The sequence below is a fragment of the Oncorhynchus clarkii genome, chromosome 33 (genome assembly GCF_045791955.1).
Source record: "Oncorhynchus clarkii lewisi isolate Uvic-CL-2024 chromosome 33, UVic_Ocla_1.0, whole genome shotgun sequence".
Classification (NCBI taxonomy): domain Eukaryota; kingdom Metazoa; phylum Chordata; class Actinopteri; order Salmoniformes; family Salmonidae; genus Oncorhynchus; species Oncorhynchus clarkii.
In genome coordinates this window covers 21,208,413-21,228,345 of record NC_092179.1, presented here as the reverse complement: position 1 = coordinate 21,228,345, position 19,933 = coordinate 21,208,413, and the positions used below count along the sequence as shown (strand labels likewise).

Sequence of the window (19,933 nt, the reverse complement as noted above, 5' to 3'; positions counted from 1 at the left end):
AGACATTAATTGATTTCTTTCATGCTGTGTCAGAGTAACTGAATGCACATTTTTGTGCACGTAAGGAGCGGTCTATCAGATGACAACAGCGTATTAAGTAGCTGCAATGTGAATCTATCATTAGGGTTGCAAAATTCTGGGAACTTTCAATAAATTCCCTGGTTTTCCAGAAATCCTGGTGGAGGATTCTGGATTTTTTTGCTTCTTCCCACCTGATTCCGGGAATCCTCCAACTGGGATTTCGGGGAAAACCAGTGAATTTATTGAAAGTAACCAGAATTTTGCAACCCTATCTATGACATTGAAATGCGGTCATAGTGCTAGGGTTTTAGTTTGTGCTGCCTGCCCCTTGGGTTTATGGTGACGTTTGAGTACTGAAGCTCAGCCCAGTAGAGAAGTTTAAATTGGGTGGGTTGCTGAGGGAGAAAGGGAGCTGTTTTGGGGTGTGTATATGTTGGGGGGGGGGGGGGGGGGGGGGCTGTGTTTCTTGTTAAATAAACTGTCAGAGGCTAGTATAGTGCAGCTCATTGTCTCTTGCTCTCCTTCTCTCGTTCTCACACACACACACCTTTGGGCCAAGGAGATGGTTATGGGTCTGGGTAATCCCCTACATCCTGGGAGGAAGGAGGGAGAGCTTTACATTTTGTAAACATTCTGATATATTAGTTTAATTCGTATATCTGTTTTCTATAATTGTTATACTTAATAGCCTCGTGTCTGTTTCAGGATGAAAAGGTGAATCTCCTCTGATTGCAGCGATGGCAGTGCAGGCTGGCATACAGGTAAGAAAATGACTTATGAACATACAAGGATTTTTGGAACGTTTTTTGTTGTTCAGAAGGGGTAACTCCTTTTCTCTCAAAGGCCCAGTCCAAAGACGTTCTCATACCGTGGCCCCTATCCCTGCTGTATTTACATATCTAAAGGATAGGAGCAGCAGTCCGGTGTTAGCAAAACGGCTTGGCTACAATGGCAAAGCAAAATCGTGACCTTCTCGTCAGTTTAGGACCCTTCACGAGTTATTCAAAATCTCTAACGCTTTCCTGGTTTAGTTTGTCCAGGGCTGCCCAACCCTCTTCCTGGAGATCTACTGTCCTGTATGTTTTCAGTCCAACCCTAATTTAGCATATCTGATTCAGCTAGTTAAGGTCTTGTTGAGCAGCTAATGAGTAGAATCAGGTGTTAAAGTAGGGTTGGACTGAACCCACAGGACGGTAGATCCAGGAAGAGGGTTGGGCAGCCCTGAGCTAGTCTATTCAGGAGGCGGATATACACCAATCGCTTTACTGTTTTTACTGGTCTTATCTCCAGCAACATAATCTGTTTGTTCTCAAGGCCGTCTGATATCTGAGGAGGCCAATAAACCCTGTGGGCAGGGCCGTAACTACATATGAGGACAGAGGTCTGGATCTCATACATGCTTTTTTAAATACATTTTTTGGAGGGGGAACACAGTCAGGGTCTCAACTTACTGTTGAGTTAGGATCGTAGAATACACTTGGTGCCATTTTGTGCATAAGCAGTTTTCCAATTATGTTACTCACCAATGGCAGTAAAAAAAATTGATTGGTAAATTAGTTTAGCCAACTATCTAAACTTGTAGTAATCATGGCTGAATTACCGACACCCTGCGTGTGCCCCAAAAAATGTCAAAGTTCATTTGTTTACTTTTTGTCAATAAAGTAATTTTGCTGCAAACAGATCCCTCTGTACGTATTAATTGTATAGCTTATAGGCTATGTGTTTGTAGATGGACTGAGGTGAATGAAGCAACAGCAACCAATGTCATAATGGCTAGGGTTATTTTTGCTGTTCTTCAAATAGCAAATAGTTCCCCCCTGTCCAGACCTCACTAAAACTCAGACCTTGGTTACGGCCCTGCCTGTGGGGTTTCTCCTCTCTGAGTCAAAGGTCATCAAGAACCATGGGAAGATTTCACAACTAGGAGGAGCATAAAGGACTAGCAGGTGTAACTCTGGCCCTGTTTGAATCCTTCCTTCCTCTCGTCCTTGACGTTATCACTGATCTGATGTAGGGCTGGGAATTGCCAGGGGCCTCGCGATACAATATTATCATGATGTGTCGGTGCCGATACTATATGAATTGCGATTCGATACTGTGATTTTATTATGCTTTGATGTTCCAAACATATTGCTCACCCTATGTCTGCTGCAGAGGGACGAGAGAACCATGACAAAATGAGTGTTGATCAGTCATTGAACTAAAAGTGCTGAAACCATGTTGGCTTACTATTTTATAAAGAAGACGGAGAACAAGATATAGGATGAAAAATACTGGCATTTTGGCGCAGGCACAGTGAAAATATAAATTATAATATTGTCCAAAATATGATTGTGATATGTATTTTTCCCCCATCACTAATCTGATGTGACATTATTAGTGAAAGCAATGTAGTGGAAACAGTTTTTTGCACTCAAATCATGTGATTCCGTTAAGGAAGGGTGAAAGGATGCATTTGAGAAGTATTCAAACTCATTGGCTTGGTGTCTGTCTTGTGATCACACCAACATGCAATCGAGAGGCCTAGTATGTGTACATATATGCGATCCACATCATTTGATTTCTTCATTAAGAACGAGTTAGGAATGTAGATTTTCTGTTTAAAATCCCTTTTCGATGTTCCGTTAAGAGGGAGCTTTAAAGTCCAATGTTTGTAAGAGTTTTAATCTCTCTCCCCTATCTGCCATATTTACCAGGATTATGCTGTGTTTGTTTACACAATTAGCCTACTTGCCTGTACACAGTACCTTGCCTGTACACTTATTCTGAAAACTAAACGTATACTTGGGAGGAGTCTAAAGTTTTCACAGTACCCAAAACTATTTAGCAATTTTATTTGGACACAGGAAAGGTGGTAGGTATTCTACTGCACAAGGACTACCGCTAAGGATCAGTTGAATTGATGTCTAACTACAATAAGCCCACGTGAGGGCTACTAAAGCTTTAATTTCTGTGAAACCTGCATCCAGTCAGGTGACGCTGGAGAGGTCACCACAGGTAATCCCCAATGGTGTGGTGGTAATCTCCACATGTTTATGTAACTCAAACTCTCCCCTCCTCGTCGCCTTTTCTCTAATTAGCTGTATTCAGTGCGAGTAAGATGGAAAACAACATAAGTTGTGGGGTTGCCTTGCCCAGAGCACCAGCCAGGCACCTTATCCTTAGAACACAGTTATGTAAGGGAGGGGGTTGGGGAGGAGGAGTTGCGAGAATTTCTTCTAATGTTTGTGTTTTAATTAAATGCACCTCTTTTTGACAACCAGACAGCATTTTAAATGCTTTCTACTGAGCAGGGCCATTTACGCTCTCACTCTCTTTCTCTCTCACACCTCTTGCTCTCTCATCTTATTTTTCTCACTTTCTCTTTCTCTCACTTTCTTTCGCACTCACTTTCTCTCTCATACTCTCTTTCTTCTCAGTCTGGGATGTTTTCTGTGACGTCAAATATCTCCAACAGTGAACTTGACTCGCCCTCGTTCTCTACCCCCACTGAAGTTTTTGAGTCACTCAAATGGGATCGTGGAAAAACTCCCAAAGAACAACCGAGACCTTTCTGTGAGGCTAAACCCAGGGAAAGTCTCAATCATGATATGCCAATGAGGGTGTGGGAGAGAGGCAGCGATAGCGTATATACTGTCAGCTGTGTGTTATTTATTTATTTATTTATTTATTTATTTATTTGTCACCTTTATTTAACCAGGTAGGCAAGTTGAGAACAAGTTCTCATTTACAATTGCGACCTGGCCAAGATAAAGCAAAGCAGTTTGACACATACAACAACACAGAGTTACACATGGAATAAACAAACATACAGTCAATAATACAGTAGAAAAATAAGTCTATATACAATGTGAGCAAATGAGGTGAGATAAGGGAGGTAAAGGCAAAAAAAAAGGCCATGGTGGCGAAGTAAATACAATATAGCAAGTAAAACACTGGAATGGTAGATTTGCAGTGGAAGAATGTGCAAGGTAGAGACAGAAATAATGAGGTGCAAAGGAGCAAAATAAATAAATACAGTAGGGGGAGGGGTAGTTGTTTGGGCTAAATTATAGATGGGCTATGTACAGGTGCAGTAATCTGTGAGCTGCTCTGACAGCTGTTGCTTAAAGCTAGTGAAGGAGATAAGTGTTTCCAGTTTCAGAGATTTTTGTAGTTCGTTCCAGTCATTGGCAGCAGAGAACTGGAAGGAGAGGTGGCCAAAGGAATAATTGGTTTTGGGGGTGACCAGAGAGATATACCTGCTGGAGCGCGTGCTACGGGTGGGTGCTGCTATGGTAACCAGCGAGCTGAAATAAGGGGGGACTTTACCTAGCAGGGTCTTGTAGATGACCTGGAGCCAGTGGGTTTGGCGACGAGTAGGAAGCGAGGGCCAGCCAACGAGAGCGTACAGGTCGCAGTGGTGGGTAGTATATGGGGCATTGGTGACAAAACGGATGGCACTGTGATAGACTGCATCCAATTTATTGAGTAGGGTATTGGAGGCTATTTTGTAAATGACATCGCCTGAAGTCGAGGATCGGTAGGATGGTCAGTTTTACAAGGGTATGTTTTGCAGCATGAGTGAAGGATGCTTTGTTTGCGAAATAGGAAGCCAATTCTAGATTTAACTTTGGATTGGAGATGTTTGATGTGAGTCTGGAAGGAGAGTTTACAGTCTAACCAGACACCTAGGTATTTGTAGTTGTCCACATATTCTAAGTCAGAACCGTCCAAAGTAGTGATGTTGGACGGGCTGGCAGGTGCAGGCAGCGATTGGTTGAAGAGCATGCATTTAGTTTTACTTGTATTTAAGAGCAATTGGAGGCCAAGGAAGGAGAGTTGTATGGCATTGAAGCTCGTCTGGAGGGTTGTTAGCACAGTGTCCAAAGAAGGGCCAAAAGTATACAGAATGGTGTCGTCTGCGTAGAGGTGGATCAGACACTCACCAGCAGCAAGAGCGACATCATTGGTGTATACAGAGAATTGAACCCTGAGGCACCCCCATAGAGACTGCCAGAGGCCCGGACAACAAGCCCTCCGATTTGACACACTGAACTCTATCAGAGAAGTAGTTGATGAACCAGGCGAGGCAGTCATTTGAGAAACCAAGGCTATCAAGTCTGCCAATGAGAATGTGGTGATTGACAGAGTCGAAAGCCTTGGCCAGATCAATGAATACGGCTGCACAGTATTGTTACTTATCAATGACGGTTAAGATATCGTTTAGGACCTTGAGCGTGGATGAGATGCACCCATGACCAGCTCTGAAACCAGATTGCATAGCGGAGAAGGTATGGTGGGATTTAAAATGGTTGGTTATCTGTTTGTTAACTTGGCTTTCGAAGACCTTAGAAAGGCAGGGTAGGATAGATATAGGTCTGTAGCAGTTTGGGTCAAGAGTATCCCCCCCCTTTGAAGAGGGGGATGACCGCAGCTGCTTTCCAATCTTTGGAAATCTCAGAAGACACAAAAGAGAGGTTGAACAGGCTAGTAATAGGGGTTGCAACAATTTCGGCAGATCATTTTAGAAAGAAAGGGTCCAGATTGTCTAGCCCGGCTGATTTTGTCGGGGTCCATGATTGGAGGTTAATCTGATGTGACTGTAGAATACAGTGCTTGTTCCAGCCTCCAGGAATTCTCCTCCCCTCAGCTGATTTCCTTTCCCTCACTGCAAGTGGAATATCACCGCAGACATCTAGTAGGCCGTCTCAGAGGACTTGCTTGTCTCGACAATATCCTATTTCTATTCTTCCATTTTAGAGTCTTACAAAACGCTGCTCAATCTCCAAGGCAACCTTTCCTCCGTCTATTTGCACTTCAATCTTATTAGTGTAGCTGGATAGTTTTTTGGGGGGGGCCAAATGTCGAAATTGTATACTGATGAAAACCAACATGTTTGAAATTGATATGCTTGAATCATGTTATTCTTGCCCTGACGAAGACGCGGTCTGTGTGCCAGGGGCTGAGTTCTCGTAGCCTGTGTGAGTGAAGTATTTCGGATTTCTCCCCCGGCCTATCCCACTGCCAACAGAGTCTAAACCCACTTCCAGTGATCCGTGCAGCTCCTTTAGTCTACGAGCATTTGGATACAATCACTATCGTGCTGGAATCTATTCTGAAAATGACATCCTTTGCCAGGCTGACACCACTTGTAATATAATGGAAGGGTTGAATGACGGATGAATGTAAGCGATATGCTAGGAACATTTAATTGTCAGCCCCCAAAACCTTTTTCTGCACTCTCTCCCCATAGTAATGGCACTAGCTGGTGGTAGTTTGTCACTCAATGTGTCCTCTATCTTTCTCTTTCTATCTTTAACCCCCCATCCCTTGCAGGTGTGGTTCAGGGAGAAGTTTGACACGCCCCTGCAGAGTCCACGCAGCCCTTTGACGCTGCGCCATGGGCCGGGCTTGGCCGATGTCTTCCAGTATGACCAGTGGCTGGCCGTGCGCCACGAAGCCACACTGGTACCCATGCAAGAGGACCTGGCCATCTGGCTCACCGGGATGCTGGGTAAGACCAGGAGGGTTAAGGGGGAAATAATTCAAAAAGTGTGTCGTCGTCTTGTTCCTGTGGCATTATTTGTACCCTGAACCTGGCAATGGAAGTTTTTGGATGTGCAGCCTAGAATTCTTCCTTTTGTTAATCATTTGGCCTTAAATGTCTCGCCCTGTCACTCACCCCTCACTCCCAACAATAAACAATAACACACTATTTTCCTCTCTGTCTCTGATACACAGGAGAGGAGGTGAGAGCGGAGAGCTTCATGGCGGAGCTGAACAATGGGGTGAAGCTGTGTCAGCTAATCGGAGCTCTGCAGAGCAGGATCTCGCAGAGCGGGGCCTCGGATATGGGCAAGGTGAGCTGTGGGGACAGGAATGGCAGGGGGAACAGGATATTAAGGAAAAGTAGGCGAGTGGGGAGAGTGGTAAGGATAGGGTAGTTTGAGTTGGTGGTCTGTTTCCCATCTGAAACGAGTTGGTGCGTTTGGTTCTGAAATTATTGTTTTTTTCTGTCCATTTGAAAATATCATGGTCATATGTCAACTATGTAAACTGTGATGCAATGCATGTGTGGTTCATTTGTTATACTTTTTGAATGCTTTTCCCTGCAGTTGTTTCCCATGAAGAAGGTGGCATGCAAGTGCAATGCCTCTCCAGGGTCCTTTTTCGCCCGTGACAACACTGCCAACTTCCTGGTCTGGTGTCGCCGCATAGGCGTGGAAGAGACGTACCTGTTTGAATCAGAGGGCCTAGGTACGTGTTTTAGTTTGGTGGGGAGGCTGTACTGACCAGTAGGCACAGTAAGTAGGAGCTAATCACAAACGGCCATCGCTCCAGACAGTTTTGAAGTGCATATTTGGTGGGTGTTTTTCCGGCAGCCTCTAGTTAGCTTAGCATTCTAGCATGAATGTCCACAGGTATCAATCAAACCAAAACCCATTCAGTCTTGTGTAATCAGTGGAGCAGAACCATGGTTGTACAGTTGAGGTAGGGTCCAACTCCATTCCATCCCACCACTCTTGTAACATACTACATTATCCTTGGAGTTAATTAATGTTACTATATTACCCTAGGAGTTGATTAATACATTACTATGTTGCCCTTGGAGTTTGATACATTACTACATTACCCTGGGAGTTGATTAATTGCTCCTTAGCTTAATCGGTTCAAAGGAACATGGGCTGAGTTGTAAGCCTTTAATGACTGAACGGAGCAGATGCCTCCACTGCAGCCATTGTCTGGCTTTTGTTTAAGCCATCCTCCTTATTAATAACATAATAGGATCCACCATAGAGAGCAATTAACATAAGTTCTCTATGTGGACACCTCCTCATTATAAGTAATGGGTTTGTGACACTGCTGCTATACTATACAACCATCAAATCAAATCAAATGTATTTATATAGCCCTTCGTACATCAGCTGATATCTCAAAGTGCTGTACAGAAACCCAGCCTAAAACCCCAAACAGCAAGCAATGCAGGTGTAGAAGCACGGTGGCTAGGAAAAACTCCCTAGAAAGGCCAAAACCTAGGAAGATACAACCATGTCATCTCTCTACAGTATGCATTTTCTCTGTCTCTCAGTTCTGCACAAGGATCCCAGGCAGGTGTGTCTGTGTCTGCTAGAGATTGGCCGCATCGTCTCCAAGTAAGTTTCCCTTGGTTGATAGATGATGTACTGTACCAGTCAAAAGTTTGGACACGCCTACAGTGATTCCATGTGTTATTTCATAGTTGTGATGTCTTCACTATTTTCTACATTGTAGAATAATAGTGTTAAAAATAAAGAAAAACCCTTGAATGAGTAGGTGTGTCCAAACTTTTAACTGGTACTGTATGTGCTGTAGATGTTGCACTGTGACAAATGTAAGATAAGATCATTCTAGAACATGACCACCACGTTTTGTTTTGATCTTTTTGATCCTGTAGTTATGCAATGTGGTATGTTGCAGCTGTTTTGGGGTAGAAAGATGGACAATGCAGCAAAAGTGAATATGTGTGGCATCTTTTTTCAATTCCTAACAGTCCCTTTAAAGCACTGTACTGATCTGTTTTTCTCCATAGGTATGGTGTAGAGCCTCCGGTGCTGGTGAAACTAGAGAAGGAGATTGAGCTGGAGGAGACCCTGCTGAAGACGACAGAGCCTGCTACTGCAGTCAAAACCTTCACGGTGTGCTGCCAGCACGGGGGCCTTTTCCAGCCTGGGGTAAGTCATTCCAGTAGTTAAAACTGTGCTATTGTCAAATTTCTACTGACTAAATAGGGACTCGACTCTCCATTTTCCTCTCCTCTCATCTCTCTTGTTGTTCTATTAAAATAGTTAGTTGGTGACACAGTTCATCAGATCCAAAATGGAGGCAGCGGTGGCTCTAGTTGCCTCACTGCTCAGGGCTGTATGAGTCATTATGGTCCTCGTGATGCTCCATCCATCTGGGGTCATGTGACTCTGTAGCCTGTGGCACCAATGCAGCTCAGTCACAACATCAACAAACATCAGAAGAACACTTCCTGTGTCCACAGCCTAAGCTGCATGACACTTAGCCTTTGATTAGTGTGTTTGCCAAAGCGGTCCTCTTAAACTACAGTATTCAGAGGCTGCTACTGAGTGCTGCTATCTAGCCTTTCAAGTCTTTGCAACTTAAAATTGGTTCATTTGAGTTCATCGGTTCATTGCGTTTTCCTGTTAGCAACTGTGCTTTATCCTTAGTCGATGGGTTAATGAAACAGGGTTTCTCAATGTTTTAGAAATGTCTTTCCCATGTTCTTGCTTCCTTAGCCAGGACTCTATAGGCCCATGTTAATTCTCCCTCTGTGTTACAGGAGCAACATCTGACGGACGAGCCTCCGTGTAACTGCTCCCAGAGAGTATCTATTGAATACCTGTCAGAGGGCCGTTACAGACTGGGAGACAAGACCCTCTTCATCCGGGTGAGCAGCACACACTATATAGTGTGACACACTGAACTCTCCCAAGCATTGAACACAAGTTGTTGGGGTCAATTCCACTGCTAAGTGAGCATTAGACCTGTAGCTAGTGACACACCCTTTCTGTCCTCTGCCAAGAGACCAGGAAACATCTCTCTACCGTAACCTCATTCATTACCTGGCCATTAATCCAAAGGTTCAGTCTCGGTGTCTGGCACAAGCTTGGCTGTGTCAGCACCGTATAAATTAAATTACTACACTTGATGTAATTCTATGGTCAGTACCTGTCGTCTGGTCCTTTTTATACCTTCACATACTATAGACCAGATAGTCTTGTAGACTTGAGACCAACCTACTACATAGTCTTGTAGACTTGAGACCAACCTACTACATAGTCTTGTAGACTTGAGACCAACCTACTACATAGTCTTGTAGACTTGAGACCAACCTACTACATAGACCAGATAGCCTTGTAGACTTGAGACCAACCTACTATATAGTCCAGAGAGTCTTGTAGACTTGAGACCAACCTACTACATAGCCTTGTAGACTTGAGACCAACCTACTACATAGACCAGATAGCCTTGTAGACTTGAGACCAACCTACTATATAGTCCAGAGAGTCTTGTAGACTTGAGACCAACCTACTACATAGTCTTGGAGACTTGAGACCAACCTATTATATAGACTAGATAGTTCTGTAGACTTGAGACAAAGCATTTTGGAAAAGTCAAGTAAGCTTATTATCAATGTTGGGTATTTAAGGCTGATAAAATGGTGATACAACTGGAAAGTAAAAAACCACGGCAAGTATAAAAAGCAGCGTTGTAGGATAAAGGAAGCTGTAAACGTCTGTCTCAGTTGCTCATGGTTCCACACAGCAGCAGATCACACCCGAAGCTCATTAGGGAAGCAGAGTGGATCTCGTTAGTACTAGACAGGAGGTCGGGCCAAGGAACAGCGTTAACTTATTGGCCAAGGAACAGCGTTAACTTATTGGCCACGGAACAGCGTTAACTTATTGGCCAAGGAACAGCGTTAACTTATTGGCATTAAACAGCAGCTGAAAAAATAGATGGTAGCTGGAGATAGTAGTTGGCAGCACTGTAGATATTAGTTTGTGGTAGTAGGAGTGAGTAGTGAGCAGTTAGTAGTGGTGGTAGGTGGTGAGTAGTGGTGGTATAGTGGTTCCTCCTTTAAAAGCCGTGAGGATTTCGAGGTAATTTGACATTTAGCACGGTACCCTGCGTCACCACTTCACTGTTAACCCTTTAAAGAGACCAACTGAAATGTCTCACATTTATCCCTGTCTCTCCCTCTCTCACTGTGGTAGATGCTGCATGGGAAGCATGTGATGGTGCGTGTGGGGGGTGGCTGGGACACCCTAAGGGGTTTCCTGCTCAAGTACGACCCCGGCCGGGTGCTCCAGTTCACCACTCTGGAGCAGAAGATCCTGGCATACCAGAAGGGGCCACCGGGCTACGGCTCTGCAGCAGCGGCCCCTCTACCTGACATGGACCCTCTTGCTGCAGTCAACCTCATCCCCTCGTCTTCCTCCTCGTCTTCCTCTGGTTCGGCCTCCAAAGCTACCTGCACCCCCGTCTCGACCCCAACTCTGCCCAGGAAAGCAGCCGCAGCACCCAAAAAGATCCTGCAGATGCCCCTTCCCTCCCCCAAGAAGCCCACCCAGAAGCCCTTGCCAATCCCCAAGAAGGTGGCTGCTGTGTCACCCACCCTGTCTTCACAGCAGGGCCCAAGCCCTTCACTTCACAGTGGCAAGAGCCAGCAGACGGCACCACTGCTACATTACTCTTCTGCCCCCAAGCTGAAGCTCAGGCCGTCCCCTTGCGGCGCCCTCTCCCAGCCCCGTAGCCCTGTGTGCCCCGAGCCCTCCTGTAAATGTCCTAAACCCTCCTCCACTCCATCCACCCACACCTCCATCACAGTGCCTCGCCCCGCCACAGCCCCATCGAGGGTCCCCTTCCAGAAAGAGGGCAGACCCCCAACCGGCGCCACCCAACGCCGCCTGTCTCAGAGGCGGCCCACCTCCCCGGCCTCACGCCTTCGTCTGGATGTTGCAAGACTGGTTCGTCCAGCCCCCCGGGTGGCTGTGCCAACACCCAGGCCTGCAACGGCCCAACCCACCAGGGCACTAACCCCTACCTCCAGGACTGCCACAACAGCCCTGCCCAAATCCAACATCTCGCTCCCCAAGAGCAAAGACACAACAGCCAAAAGCCAGGCCCAAACCAGGGTCATCCCCAAAGTGGTTGTGCCTCCATGTGGTGGCACCCCTGGGTGGGTACCAGGGGCCCCTAGTGGCTCTTCCGCTGTTGGCAAGACCAACCAGAGAACGGTACCAACTGCACAGAGGGCAGGACGGAGGCAAGCGCCTACCACCAACACCCCCTCTCTCAAACCAGAGCCCACCAAAACGGCCCCCCGAAAAACCAGCCCCAACATCAAAGCCCTCCCCTCCCAAAAGAACACTGCTCTCACAAAGAAGACCCAACTCAAGAACAAAAGCGAGGACCCTTATTTTGAAATGAACGGTAGAAGGCATCAGAAAACGTGAGACGTAGTTGGGCGACGTAGTAACGTGATGGGGAGGGACTGTACTGTCTTACTGAACATTAATGCTTCCATCATGGTATTTGTCTGAAAAAGTCCCCAACCAGGATTCAGCAGAACACCAATGTCCACACAAATATATACCCAACCGGTTATAGATGCAGCAACTGTCAAGACACAAGCTAGTGTGTAACTTTCAAATGCCATTTGCATTCTACCATTTTTATGTTTGATTCTTTTGGTTAGATTTGTTTTGTTACTTTGTCTCCTTTTATTGTCCTGTTGTCAAAAGCTCATGCTTCAATAGCATTTTACAAGAAGTCAATTTTTATACTGTCTTTGAATGGGTTGAGAAGTGAGTGATACTGATTTTATCTGAGGTCAGCTGAATTCAGTCTTTAGCCTAACAGAAACACTCAATGGAAGTGTTGTCAACCAACATCCCTTCAACAGCCTTTTGTTTCTTATCCTTTTTCCATCATTTGAGTGTTTTTGAAGGATTTCTAACATCTATTCGTATGTCTTGAGGTTCCCTACAGAGGGCGCTATCTTTGTCCATCTGATCTGATACATATTTTTTTTTCTGCATATAAAAGTTTGACTTTTAAACATTGACATTTTCTTTTCAGAAAGGGTCATTTCTGTGCAAAGCAGAGCTAAGTAAGGCAGCACACTTTGAACATTTGCTTTTTGAGTTTTCAATATTCATTACAATCAGGTTACTGTAACCAAAGTTTCACATGTTTGACAGAAAATATAACTGGACTGAATGTTTGTCCTCTGTGTGGATAAGCATTTCATTGATGGAGGTATGATTGAATATAGACGTTTGTTTCTTTGTCACAGACTGGATGATGAATGTGATATTTTCCATTTTAGAGGTCAAATTAAGCACTGTTGGAATGTTTATCGTGTGCCTTTAGGAATGACTGTTGTTGCTGAGTGGCTTTAAGAATGTACTAGAAACTAGGGTTTTAATATTTGTTTTTACAAATGAGAATTGCACAAAGTACAAGCACTCGGACTGAGTTTTTTAAAAATTATTACATGGTCAAATCTCAAATGAATTACTACTGATAATAATATGCCTGTAACACATCCTTTGAACACGTAGTAGACAACAAAGGGACAAGCGAAGCCCTTAATCATTTTACAGAGGGGGAAGTTAACGTGAGGTAGATTTTAATTTGTTTATTTTCATTGATCATGTTTTTACTTTTCTATGTGAGCTTCATGTCGTAAGTTACTTTATCTGTTTTCTTGGTCAGCACTTTATTAAAACCTCTTGGTGTGTTTGTCAATTTTAATGTTGATTCTGTTGATTTGTGTTGTCTGATCTACCTTTGTTACATTGTCCAATAAAAGGCCAAACGTTGGCAGACTTCCTGCAAAACATGTCTGCGCTTCATAATTGACAGTAACATTTGAAGTCAGTGGAAAGGATATTGATATTGACTTAATTTCCAGAAACTAAGCATACTCATACCCCTTTCACACTCTTGTGCTAACCATACTTCGCTGGCTTTCACATTGTCCTTTCCAGCATAGTCTTAGAAACTACAATGGATGCGTAACCAGGCTGGCACAGTAGAGCGTGGCTTGGCCTAGAATCATCCTAGGGTTTGGCTCAGTAGTGTGAAAAGGGTATGAGTAGATGTGCAGCTGAAGTACTAGAAGGTCTTTGAATGTTGTTCTGTTAAGTCAGAGTAGAGCCATATACTTAATTCAATATGGATTCATATTTCCACTAGTCCTTGGTTACCACTTCATTTACTTGATCAGCTCAGTGATGGCTGCTTTATTGAAGAACATTTTTACTCCATGTGATGGTTGGTTGTCTTAGCTGGGGACCTTAAAACAGCAATCAGCAGTTGAAACAATAACAAATTGTCCTCCCTGTTTTGGTAAAAAGCTGACAACTGGAGATGGAGAAATGTAACCACTGAAATCCATAGAGCTATGGTTGCAAGGAGTGACCATCTGTAATATACAAATGATAGTTTTAACCATGTTTTGAGGTTATATGGTGTTCACATTTACTTGGTTTACAAACATTGGAGTAAAACAAGCTTGTATTTTGGATTCTGATGGGGTAGGACAGTTGAACTAAGCTCATGAGGCATTTACACTGAGTGTTAACATAAACACCTTCCTAATATTGAGTTTCACCCCCCCGTTGCCCTCAACAGCCTCAGCCTCATGCACTACAAGGTGTCAAGTGTTCCACAGGGATGTTGATTCCAATGCTTCCCACAGTTGTGTCAAGTTGGCTGGATGTCCTTAGGATGGTGAACCATTCTTGATACACACAGGAAACTCTTGAGCATGACAAACCCAGCAGCGTTGCAGTTCTTAACACTCAAACCGGTGCGCCTGGCACCTACTACCATACCCTGTTCAAAGGCACTTAAATATTTGGTATTGCCCATTCACCATCAGAATGGCAAACATACACAATCCATGTCTCAATTGTTTCAAGGCTTAACAAAAATCTGTCAGTAAGGGATCATAGCTTTCACCTGGTCAGTCTGTCATGGAAAGAGCAGGTCTACCAAATCCATTCATTTTATTACTTCTCCTTGCCATTATCATTCACCTGATAAGACAAGACATGAAAAAATGTGTTGCTAACATGATGGGGTGGGAGTCGCTGGGCATGAAAAGGTTAAAGATCCCTACTCTAGATCTCTCTTTGTATGTGTTATGTAACAATTGTTTTCCCAGAAATTATATCTAATAAAAAAAAAAATTAAATATAATTTGTCAAGGGAGATTTGCATTACAGCCTGAATTTAAAATGTATTAAATATAGATTTGTTTTTGTCACTAGTCTACAAACAATACCCCATGATGTCAAAGTGAAATTATGTTTTAACTGAAAAGTTTAAATGTCTTGAGTCAATAAATATTCAACTGTGGTGGCTGTATCACGTTAAGGGGACCGCTTGAAATCCTTACGGACAGAGGAGTTTTTCAGGATAAAAAAACAGAGGAAATCCTGGTTCATTCTACTTTCCACGAGAGACTGGGAGATGAATGCACCTTTCAGCAGGACAATAACCTAGAACACAAAGCAAAATCTACACTGGAGTTACATTCCAAGAAGACAGTGAATGTTCCTGAGTGCCATACATGGTTCTGCAAGGGGGGACTCAGGGGTGTGAATACTTATGTAAATTAGATATTTCTGAATTTCATTTTCAACAAATTTGCTAAAATTTGAATTCAGGATTTAACACAACAACATGGAATAAGTGAAGGGTTATGAACACTTTCTGAAGGCAATGTATGTCATGGAAAGAGCAGATGTTCCTAAAGTTTTGAACACTCAGTGTATAAATGATATTCTTCAAGAATCAATAGGTACATATCATTAATTTAAAAGTCCAAAAATTGATGTAGCAATTAAATATTTTCTATGGATGTAGAAGATTACCCCTTTAAGATGAGTGCACTAACTGTAAATCTCAAATAAGATTGTCTGCTAAACAAATAAAATGTTATGTAAATGTAATACCCAGTGCCATTTCTTAAAAGGGATGAGATTCAATCCATCCACATTTGTTATGGTATGCATGCCCTAATGAATACGACCCTGATAACCATATAATAATCTTGCAAACTTCCATAGTGTAAAACAACAGACTGTCTGAATTAACCCAACTGAAACAAATTTAAAGGGCAATCAATGCCAAAATGCCTGTGCCTCAACTCCAGCATTTAAACTCCCAATTGTAAGGTTCTATATGCGGTACACTCAGGCCTCCTGGTGGTTTGAACTGGAGGTGAAATAGGACTAAAATTGTGACAGAAAAATTTAAAAGACAAACATATATTTATCATACTCCAAGAATTCAAACATATTGCACAAAATAATATTTTACACAAATAATTTTACTTATTTTTGGGGGGTCACATTTGACCCCAAAATTCTCAAGGGTAATTTTCCGCTAAATTTCCCCTTGGATCACTGAGGTTAGGATATGTACTTACAGTGCCTTCAGAAAGTATTCATACCCCTTGACTTATTCCACATTTTATTGTTTTACAGCGTGAATTTAAAAAAGTGTTACCTTACCTTCAAATATCATGTTAAACACTATTATTGCACACATAATGAGTCCATGCAACTTATTATGTGACTTGTTAAGCACAGTTTTTACTCCTGAACTTATTTTGGCATGCCATAAAAAAAGTTGTTGACTACTTATTGACTTAAGACATTTCAGCTTATCATTTGTAAATAATAAAGAAATATATATATATATATATATATATACACTACCGCTCAAAAGTTTGGGGTCACTTAGAATTATCCTTGTGAAAGAAAAGCAATTTTTTTGTCCATTAAAATAACATTAAATTGATCAGAAATACAGTGTAGACATTGTTAATGTTTTAAATGACTATTGTAGCTGGAAACGGCAGATTTGTAATGGAATATCTACATAGGCATACAGAGGCCTATTATCAGCAACCATCACTCCTGTGTTCCAATGGCACGTTGTTTTAGCTAATCCAAGTTTATAATTTTAAAAGGCTAATTGATCATTAGAAAACCCTTTTGCAATTATGTTAGCACATCTGAAAACTGTTGTCCTGATTAAAGAAGCAATAAAACTGACCTTCTTTAGACTAGTTGAGTATCTGGGGCATCAGCATTTGTGGGTTTGATTACAGGCTCAGAATTGCCAGAAACAAAGAACTTTCTTCTGAAACTCATCAGTCTATTCTTATTCTGAGAAAGGAAGGCTATTCCATGTGAGAAATTGCCAAGAAACTGAAGATCTTGCACAACGCTGTGTACAACTGGCTCTAACCAGAATAGAAAGAGGAGTGGGAGGCCCCGGTGCACAAGAGGACAAGTACATTAGAATTACATTAGAGTGTCTAGTTTGAGAAACAGATGCCTCACAAGTCCTCAACTGGCAGCTTCATTAAATAGTACCCGCAAAACACCAGTCTCAATGTCAACAGTGAAGAGGCGACTCTGGCATACTGGCCTTCTTGGTAAAGTTGCAAAGAAAAAGACATATCTCAGACTGGCCAATAAAAATAAAATATTAAGATGGGCAAAAGAACACAGACACTGGACAGAGGAAGATTGGAAAAAAGTGTGATGGATGGATGAATCTAAGTTTGAGGTGTCAGGATCATAAAGAAGAACATTCTTGATATTCCGAAAAAATGAAAAGAAGCTGGAGGAGTGGTTCGTGGAGGCAATGTGATGGTCTGGGGGTGCTTTGGTGGTGGTAAAGTGGGAGATTTGTACAGGGTAAAATGGATCTTGAAGAAGGAAGGCTATCACTCCATTTTGCAACGCCATGCCATACCCTGTGGATGGCGCTTAATTGGAGCCAATTTCCTCCTACAACAGGACAATGACCCAAAGCACAGCTCCAAACTATGAAATAACTATTTAGGGAAGAAGCAGTCAGCTGGTATTCTGTCTATAATGGAGTGGCCAGCACAGTCACCAGATCTCAACCCTATTGAGCTGTTGTGGGGCAACTTGACCGTATGGTATGTAAAAAGTGCCCATCAAGCCAATCCTATTTGTGGGAGGTGCTTCAGGAAGCATGGGGGAAATCTCTTCAGATTACCTCAACAAATTGACAACTAGAATGGCAAAAGTGTGCAAGGCTGTAATTGCTGCAAATGGAGGATTCTTTGACGAAAGCAAAGTTTGAAGGACACAATTATTATTTCAATTAAAAACCATTATTTATAACCTTGTCAACATCTTGACTATATTTCCTATTAATTTTGTAACTCATTTCATGCATGTTTTCATGGAAAACAAGGACATTTCTAAGTGACCCCAAACTTTTGAACAGTAGTGTATGTACAGTTGAAGTCGGAAGTTTACATACATACACCTTAGCCAGTATTTGGTAGCATTGCCTTTAATAGCCTTCCACAAGCTTCCCACAATAAGTTGGGTGAATTTTGTCCCCTTCCTCCTGGCAGAGCTGGTGTAACTGAGTCAGGTTTGTATAGGCCTCCAGGTTTGTAGGCCTTCTGCTCACAAATTTTCTATAGGATTGAGGTTAGGGCTTTGTGATGGCCACTCCAATACCTTGACTTTGTTGTCCTTCAGCCATTTTGCCACAACTTTGGAAGTATGCTTGGGGACATTGTCTATTTGTAAGACCCATTTGTGACCAAACTTTAACTTCCTGACTGATGTCTTGAGATGTTGCTTCAATATATCCACATAATTTTCCTACCTCATGATGCTATCTATTTTGTGAAGTGCACCAGTCCCTCCTGCAATTGTGCATCGCCCCATGTACCACCGGGTCGCGGCTGGCTGCGACAGAGCCTGGGCTCAAACCCAGAGTCTCAGTTGGCACACTGCGATACAGTGCCTTAGACCACTGCGCCACCCGGGAGGTCCAAACAGTTCTATTTTTGTTTCAGACCAGAGGACACTTCTTCAAAAAGTACGATCTTTGTCCCCATGTGCAGTTGCAAACCGTAGTCTGGCTTTATGGCGGTTTTGGAGCAGTGGCTTCTTTCTTGCTGAGCGGCCTTTCAGGTTATGTTGATATAGGACTCGCTTTACTGTGGATATAGATACTTTTGTACCTATTTCCTCCAGCATCTTCACAAGGTCCTTTGCTGTTGTTCTGGGAATGATTCGCACTTTTCGCACCAAAGTACGTTCATCTCTAGGAGACAGAACGCGTCTCCTTCCTGAGTGGTATGACAGCTGAGTGGTCCCATGGTGTTTATACTTGCGTACTATTGTTTGTACAGATGAATGTGGTACCTTGAAGCGTTTGGAAATTGCTCCTAAGGATGAACCAGACTTGTGGAGGTCTACAATTTTTTTTTTCTGAGGTCTTGAAATAATCTGTCTGTAAACAATTATTGGAAAGATTATTTGTGTCATGCACAAAGTAGATGTCCTAACCGACTTGCCAAAACTAATGTTTGTTAACAAGAAATTTGTGGAGTGGTTGAAAACAAGTTTTAATCACTCCAACCTCAGTATATGTAAACTTCCGACTTCAACTGTATATACACTACCGTTCAAATATCATTCCACTTTGAAATTATGGGGTTTTGGGTGTAGGCCAAAATATCTACATTTAATCCATTTTAAATTCAGGCTGCAATACAACCAAATGTGGAAAAAGTCAAGGGGTGTGAATACTTTCTGAGGGCACTCTATCTGTTTCATAATAATTATTATGTTTTTTTAAATCAGATATTGTGCATTTTACCAAAATTTGCACAAAATTGTCATTATCGTAACAGTCCAAAAAGGTTATAAACCAATACATTTCTATTATTTTGTTCACATTTCTCACCAAATGAAAAAACCAGAGTTAAAAATTACACTGAAAATAAATTAAATGATACAATTATTATAAAATTATATCAGACTTTTTTTCTCCAATTTGAGTGTTTTAGCGGTTTTGTAATGAGAAGGTCAAGTGAGGTAAAGTGGGTGATTGAGAATAAGAACCTTTATCTGAAGGCATTTAAATGAATAAATTAATTTTACCTTAACTACTCCTCTGGATTATGCATCATAGGTTAATAAAACTAAATATGATAGTTTAATGTAAATGTCAACTTGTATTACATTTTTGATTTATGGACAAACTACAGCAACATATTTAGTGTTTTATTCAAATAAGATTGTTTTTTCTAAAGTAAAATTGTATACAATTTTGGACCCGAGAATTTAGTCTGAATGCATTTCAGGTAATGAGAATTTGGTATGAAAATGTACAAAAGTCTTTCGAAAACTAAAAATGGATTTCAAATTTACATTTTTCCCAAAACTATACATCTTAGTCCTTAGAATGATAGTTGATTTTTGCATCATGGTTTTGTAACTGAATTTGCTAGAGATATGTTTAAAACTGGTTTCATGATAATCACCCAGTTGCTGTTTTGTTCAGTGATTTAATT

The 19,933-nt window shown here is 42.2% G+C and overlaps 1 protein-coding gene across 2 annotated transcripts in view; it reads left to right on the top strand.

Moving 5' to 3' along the window:
• The window catches only part of LOC139393096 (GAS2-like protein 3), a 38,051-nt gene extending 24,654 nt beyond the window's left edge, over positions 1-13,397 (top strand). For both annotated transcript variants that reach the window (XM_071141445.1, XM_071141443.1), the window contains exons 2-9: positions 727-782; positions 6,340-6,517; positions 6,745-6,863; positions 7,119-7,260; positions 8,093-8,156; positions 8,573-8,714; positions 9,329-9,436; positions 10,767-13,397. In XM_071141445.1, coding sequence (XP_070997546.1) covers positions 759-782; positions 6,340-6,517; positions 6,745-6,863; positions 7,119-7,260; positions 8,093-8,156; positions 8,573-8,714; positions 9,329-9,436; positions 10,767-12,008 — 2,019 coding nt within the window. In that variant the 5' untranslated portion in view covers positions 727-758 and the 3' untranslated portion in view covers positions 12,009-13,397. The remainder of the gene's footprint in view (positions 1-726; positions 783-6,339; positions 6,518-6,744; positions 6,864-7,118; positions 7,261-8,092; positions 8,157-8,572; positions 8,715-9,328; positions 9,437-10,766) is intronic.
• Positions 13,398-19,933: the final 6,536 nt, after the last annotated feature.